This window comes from Nicotiana attenuata, unplaced genomic scaffold (genome assembly GCF_001879085.1).
Source record: "Nicotiana attenuata strain UT unplaced genomic scaffold, NIATTr2, whole genome shotgun sequence".
In the NCBI taxonomy this organism is placed as follows: Eukaryota; Viridiplantae; Streptophyta; class Magnoliopsida; order Solanales; family Solanaceae; genus Nicotiana; species Nicotiana attenuata.
Genome location: NW_017676705.1, coordinates 30,419 through 37,896, shown reverse-complemented (window position 1 = coordinate 37,896; position 7,478 = coordinate 30,419). Strand labels below are relative to the sequence as shown.

The 7,478-nt window shown below is 33.6% G+C and overlaps 1 protein-coding gene across 1 annotated transcript; it reads right to left on the bottom strand.

The window, feature by feature from the left end:
• Positions 1-4,248: 4,248 nt before the first annotated feature.
• On the bottom strand, positions 4,249-5,867 carry LOC109221171 (protein LURP-one-related 15-like). The gene is made up of 3 exons (XM_019385636.1): positions 5,502-5,867; positions 4,657-4,881; positions 4,249-4,510 (listed from the first exon to the last, which is right to left on the bottom strand). Exons 1-3 carry the CDS (start codon positions 5,754-5,756, stop codon positions 4,376-4,378), a joined length of 615 nt encoding a protein of 204 aa, XP_019241181.1. The 5' UTR covers positions 5,757-5,867; the 3' UTR covers positions 4,249-4,375.
• Between the last annotated feature and the right edge of the window lie 1,611 nt (positions 5,868-7,478).

Below are 7,478 nucleotides of genomic sequence, written 5' to 3'. Positions count from 1 at the left end.
GACAATTAAAAAAAAATTTAAAACGCAGGTAACAGTCGCCTAGCACTTCTCTTATTTATTAGTAGTGAAAAATAGGCAAAACTAGGAACGTAGGCCAACTTATATTCACTAATCTTAAACCATATTCTTTTTCATTTATCCAAATACAATTGATCTTCACAACAGATTATAGGAATGCATAATTTTAAATAAGTATTTAATACTAATGGCTAGGAAAAAAGCAATGGAAAGAATAGATGATCAAGCTCCAGATTCAACTTTGCAAAGTTTACCATGACGGATTATGTTTTATATTAAAATAATTCATATCAATGTTTTCCTTCAAGTAGACTTTATTTAACTTCTTCTTTTAAATTTAATGCATATAACCTAAACTTAAGCATGGAATATGAATTGATAATGAACTTGAGTTGCTAACAGAATATGTAAAAGTGAAAATCTACGCCACCTTGTTCAAACATATTTATACAATCAATGACTAAACTATAAACCTTAAATGCTCTCCTCATAAATTATTGCATAGTTCTTGATAGCTTTTGACCTTAAGAAATAACTTTGTAATATACACGTTGTTGAACCCAAAAAATAGCCCTAACAAGAACATCTTTTAAGAGTTTGACTAATGAACCAGAGAGAGTTACTCTATTCTTATAGAGTTACACTTGAAGAGTATAGGACCATTATAATACTATTACCATTATACTATCTTTAATTCTGAAAATTACATGAAGAACAACAATAAAGTTAAGCCAAGAACCACGACTAATAGCAACAAGTAGTCACGAACTCAAATAAAGAAACTAAACACTTCCAAAGCGGAGAACTCCAACGGGGATATACCATCATCTCCATCTCAAATATGATTTCAAAGTTCTTGAAACTAAATCTTTTGTCTTTCTGAAAATCAAAGTATCTAAAAATACTCTCTGAAATAATTCTAAGACCAAACAAACTGCTGTGAAGGTTAATAATTAACTAAAGTAGATATTCCTTGACTCATGTGAAACCAAGATCCTATTTAAACTCCAAATGAACACATAAGCATCACAAAAGATAAGAAATTACTCTTAATCACAAAGGGAACATAAAAAATAAATAAGTAAACTTGAATGAACTAATTATCACAATCATACAAAACTAACTTAATATAACCAAAACCATTAGATATGAGCTTTAGACCTTCATATATTCCTGTTAGAGTAACCAAATCATTTTAAGACAAACAATAACCAACAATATGTTTAGGCATTTTATTTCATCCATGAACATTTAAACTAAATGATGAGTTCAAAACTTTACCTAGAAGTTGAAATTTCAGCAGTGAAAAACGTTGAATCGAACAGCAGACCACCAGTAGCAATAACGGTGAAAAGAACCAGTGAAACCCAGAATAAACCTCGATACTCAACAACTTTTAAAGAAGAAGGGAGCAACAAACTAACTTCAAACCTTTTGTATTTTTTGGAAGGTTTTTGCTCTTTTTTGGAAAATATTCAAAGGTGAAAGGCTGCTGAAATTTTTATCTTCTGCTCTCTTTTCTTTGATCTCCCCTTTGTGTGTGTAAATGTGTGTGTTCAACCCCTCATTTCAGCTAACTAAAGGGTGCTTTAGTTGCTGATTTTTTACTCTCAAAATTGTATTTTTAGAGTGTAAAAACTGTCCAACCAATGTGTGATGGACTCCCCTATAATGAAGAAAGGGCAGCCCTTAAATAGGCAAAGAAAAGCCAACTTCTTGGACAGATTTTCGTTCAACAAAAATCTGTCCAAAAGAGGCTAAATTTGTGTGCTAAAGGCTGTCCAAAAGGTGAAAGGACAGCCTGAAATCTGCTATGGCAGGAGCCAAAGGGTCACTTCAGCCACCCTACTAAAAGCAAGCTACTAGTACCCTACAAAATATCTAAATTTCAGATTTTAACAACACCAATATCAACCTATTGATTCAAATTAAACCAAGTATTAAAACATGTAATTAAATTTCAACACATGTATTATGAACCAACATGAGCAAACAAAAATTAACTATTAAAGCCAAACGGAACGCACGATATCGCTGAAGCGATTTAACAAAAAACAAACATAATCACAAATGGATTAAAATAAAGAAACAAGACAGAAACTAACTCTAAACTAAAAACCCAAAAAAAAGAAAAATCAGAAAATTAATAACGGGGCGGGGATTGCGATTTTACCATATACTCGAGCATCCAGGAGACGACGATAGGCAGTGGTACGACTTTCGAGCAAGCTTCTATTGTTGATATTCTTGAAACCAAAAAATTCTGGTGAATCCGAGTCCGGTTTCAATAATATCAACGACACAACCTTGCTCGAGGCCGGTTAGAGAAAAGAAACGGGCGGCAGTGGTGGCGGCGCTAGGGCGGCGTGAGGTTTTTTGATGTTTTGAGTCGGAGATATGGAAAGAGGGGGAGAAGAGAAGGCTGGTGGTGTAAAATTTTTGGAGTTTGGGGTGGTGGGCGGCGGCTAGGGTTTCGGTTAGGCTTAGATCTACGGAGATTGGTGGAGATTTGGAGGATATGAGTGGTATAGTTAGAAAGAGGAGGAAGAGGCGAAGAGATGGTGAAATTTTGGGGTGGATTAGAGGGTTGCCGGCGGCGGCGGCGATTTCCGGCCGGCGGCGACGGGCGGCGGTGGGGCGGCGTGGCAGAGAGGGGGGAGAGAGTGATAAGAGAGAAAAAGAGAAAAGAATTATGGGTGGAAATGGGGAAATCTTTTAGATTTTGGAGGCTTTAAATACCTAGGCCAAGAGTGAATGAGATCCATTGGATCAAGATGGAATGGAGGGGTAAGATTTGATCTTGTTTCATTTAGTGAAATGATGTAGTTTTATTGTGAAACTACGTCGTTTTGATCCGGGTCTTGGCAAGCCATCAATTGGTCTGGGTCGGTGCAATTGGGCCAATGATTTGGTCCAATTTTTTAGCCCATTTCACTTTAAAATAACACTAGCCCAAAGTTTTGTTCCTCTCTTAATTAAATCATAATAAAACTCTCAAAACCTACATACACACAAATAAGAACACATACACACACACACACACACACACACACACACACACACACACACACACATATATATATAGAATAAAAAGACATGGCAAAAATTAAGCATTTACAATTATAACCAACAATGTATTCTAAAACTTAGATGTGTACACCAGACAGAGAGAGTTGATAAGGAGAGATATGAGCAAATACTACTTTTTATTAAAAACAAGGAATAATAGCCTAATAGATACTTATATTTCTTCTCATTTGACATCCCAGCCCCGTTACTCTATAGAGTTTCAAGTGGACACCTGAACTTGTTCAAATATGATATTCTAAACACCTTCACAGCTGTGTGTTGCTCACTTGCTTGACGTGGATGATATATCAGTGTCCCGTCAGATTTTTCATGATAAAATAATAATTTTCTTTTTTCACATTATTTAAAAACTATATAATTTCTTTTCATATTTTACTCCTTCATCTACTTTATTTTTCCTTCATGAAAAGCACATTTCTTCGGTCACATCATTGATGGAGAGTTCCATTACATATTTACTTCAAAATTACAAATAAATAATTAAGACCATCAAATATCTTTACTCAATTTGAAGAAAACTTGAATATTTATTCAATGATTAATAATCACTATCCTTTTTCAGTCACTATCCCATAGAGAGTTCCAGTGCAAACTTGAAGATTACAACAAATTTAAACGAGACTCATCAAGAATCTATACCCAATCGAAGAAAGTTGAAATCCTTATTTACAAAGCCCACTGGAACCAACTGAAGTCAAATCCCACACTTATAAGTAGCTAAAACAGAAAATCAATTGAATCTTCATAGGTTTCATTTGAACTCCACTGGAAGAATGGAGGGAGAAAGAAGAAGAGGAAGAGAAGAATGGAGGGGAAGAAGAAGAGAAATAGGGGATGGGGAACAGACGGTACTAACGAGGGAGGAGGAAGGACTCTTCAGCCTTTTTTTATTTTTCTTTCTCTCTTTTTAACTTTAATTTCTGCCTCTTCTTTTTATTTTTTCTTCTTATTTTAATCTTTTAAATCAAAATTACAATGCTCACTCTCTTCATTCGCGTGCATTACACGCATATTGTCCAGCTCAATTTAGTCAATGCCACGTAAGTTGGGTCAAAGGTTGGAGGGGCTTAAAATAATATATTTGATCAAGTTCAGGTGTCCACTTGAAACTTTATAGAGTAAGGGGACCGGGATGTCAAATAGAAACAAATACGGGTGTCTATTAGGATATTCTGCCTAAAAACAAAGAGTACAACATACTTCTTAAATTGACAAAAAGATGGAAATAGTATACAAAAATTAGATGTTGTAAATTCTTGACATAATCTCAATCATTTTCGTTAATCTCGTCAAGAATCACAATAAGAGCAACTATGAACGCATGATCTATGTTTTCACTCACAGACACACCAAAATTATCTTTGCCAAGTAGCATACTTTCTGCAGTGAGTTTCTTGTGCATCTGCATGCAATTACAAATATGATTAATATAAACACTTCTACTAATGATAATAATTTTAAGCAGAACAATCTATGTATACCGGCTAGAAAAGTAAATAGTGAAACCGATCGAATATTTGTGTTAAAAGGGGCTTGAGTAGTATTTACCTGGGCGATTTTGGTAGAATTAGCAGCATAAATAGCGCAAGATTTGTCAAGCCAGCTGCCTTCAATTTTGAAATCACAAACTTCTTCTTTCGTGTTAGCAGCCAGATATACATCTAACTTGGTTTTTAATTGTAAAAGTGCAGATTTCTTGACACTAAAGAGCAAATCTTTAGCGTTCGTACTCTCTCCTCGAAACGCTTGCCATCTATTATGAGCACTCAATAGCTAAATATTCATGAAATCAGAAAAGGGAACACATGAGCATATGTCACAACCAATGGCGAAGCCAAGATATTTACTAAAAGGGAGTCAAAACATAAAGAACTAAATACACAAAGAAGTCACAGAAATTCAATATTCTTTTAACCTACTTTATAATATAATTTTCTAGCAAAAAAGTGTCAATTAACTCCCCTTTAACAAAGGTAGCACGGCCTGGTCATAATAGATTCCTTTTGACTATTAATCAATTACACTTCAATCTTAGGCTAGTTATAGGAGTATAGTTGAAGAGAGAAAATGAATCAATCAACTATAGCTCTTTTCTTATTCAGAGAAAATGAATCAATCAATTATAGCTCTTCTTTTTTTACTGGCCATTTTAATTCAGATTTGCTAGGTAGACCCATTAAAGGGGAGTATTCCCAAGGTTAATCGTAAACTAATTACTATACCTCAATCACAAACAAACTGCTTATAGGTTATATAAATTATCTATGTACATTTTGTCCTGAATTTTTGAAACAAGGATAAATTATTAAAACAGAAACATTAACGATCTGAGCATGAAACCAAATCAAAATCATCGTATATAAAAAAAATAAATAGATAAATATAATGATGACCTTTTGTTGGAAAGTTACGAGAGGATTGCCAGAACCATCAACCAAGACTCGACGTTCACGTAAGCTAAAGACTTGGCCTTTGACTTTAAACAAAGCATTTCCATTAGCATCAACAACTTGAAATGCACCATCTTTTAATGTCATGACTTTTTTCACGATGTTGAGATCAGAAGGGTATGGAACACAAAGCTGTGAACCTATTACTGCCACAGGATTTGCAGGAACAGCCATCTGTGGATCGCTTGTTCCTGCCATCACTCCTGTCGCAATGTAGTAATTAATGCACTACAATCACAAAAGCAATCAGAATTATATATATATATATATATGGTAATTTGGGGAAAGATGATCAAAACTCACATTTGTGAACTTACCTAATTAAAGGCTTATTATACCGGAAAATAAAGAAATGTGTGTGCTTAAGTGGAGAGTTAGTTATCTCCACTATGTTGGGATCACAATTATTTCAAAAGCTTATAATATGCCACCTGTAAATCAAAATTATCAACAAAAACATAATGGTAAGATATTTCATGTTCAAATTTCATTGATTAAACTTGAGTTTGATATAAATGTTACTCTATTAATATTTCGATGCTATAAATAGTACTGCAAAAATCCCTCGACGAGAAAAACAATTTATTGAATCTTTAATGGTTCTATTGTTGGGCAAATTTTTATCCAATTTTTATTTTAAAGTTCATATCCAATTAAACTTAGCTTTGTTTCCGACTCAGTCTGTGGTGTTACCCATTGTATAATATCATTATCATTTACTTTACCCTTTTATCAAATAATTCTATCTCGTACCTTACTTTTCTTTGTAATATTTTTCATATTTTGGGTGTGCTGTCATCATAAAATTAAACGACAACAAAAAAATACAATCTATCCACATATTATATTAATAAAAAATTATACAGCATAATATAATACAATATACTTCGTGGAAACAGTCTCTTGCAGAAATGCAGGGTAAGACTGCGTACTATAGACACTTGTGGTCCGGTCCTTCCCCAGACCCCGCACATAGCGGGAGCTTAGTGCACCAGGCCGCCCTTTTTTAATATAATACAATATACTACGATACATTATCATTACAAGGTAGGGGTAAAATCTGCGTACACACTACCCTCCCCAGGTTCCATAGTGTGAGATATTACTGGGTATATTGTTGACTTGTTGTTGTACTATGATACATTATCAAACAATGTGTAACAACTATCCAAACAAGCCGGTGTACGTTGTAAATATTTCCTTACTCAGGAAATACATTAACTTAGGGCATCGACCGATCTGGTAGATCAAAACGTGTTCCTATATATGCCCATCTCAATAATGTTAAACTCAGCTAAGCAAAAAGAAAAAGAAAGAATGTTTTTGTGTGGTTCTATTATTGGAATGATGTCTTGTTGGAAAAAGGAAACTGAACAAAGGTATGTGTGGGCTATTGTTCTACAGAAAATTGAAAAGGTAGGGCGCATTACATTTTGTACGATTAATTCTTAAAAGGAATGGCTTTTTGAGAATTCTCCCATCTAAATAATGGCATAAGAAAGGCTAATTTGAAGATCAAGAAAGAGAAAGTTTTTATAATCAACTGTTGACTGTTATTGTATAAGTGAAAAATCTAGTTTCCATTGGATAGATACATATATAATATCACATGTGTACCCTAAAATGAACCTTTATTAATGCAAGAAAATTGCTATGTACAATGCAACGTAGGAATTAGTAATACATTAATTGTAATACAAAAATTATAATATAAACATTATAATGTGGGGATTATTTAGTGTTGGATGTTGCTCTGTTGTATTATATAATATGTATTTTAAAATATGATCATTATTTTTACAGAATGAAATATTGATTACTACATGAAGCGTTAATTATTTTGTCATTTAAGAGTTTTAATACATATATTGCTAAACTCCAATCATTATTAATTATTTTATTTCGCAGAAAATATACATA

Coding starts and splice junctions, on each gene's coding strand:
- LOC109221171 (XM_019385636.1), bottom strand. CDS start 5,756: ATGGCAGGAACAAGCGATCCACAGATGGCTGTTCCTGCAAATCCTGTG. Junction 4,882..5,501: donor TCGTAACTTTCCAACAAAAG/GTCATCATTATA, acceptor ATGAATATTTAG/CTATTGAGTGCTCATAATAG. Junction 4,511..4,656: donor ATTCTACCAAAATCGCCCAG/GTAAATACTACT, acceptor AATTGCATGCAG/ATGCACAAGAAACTCACTGC.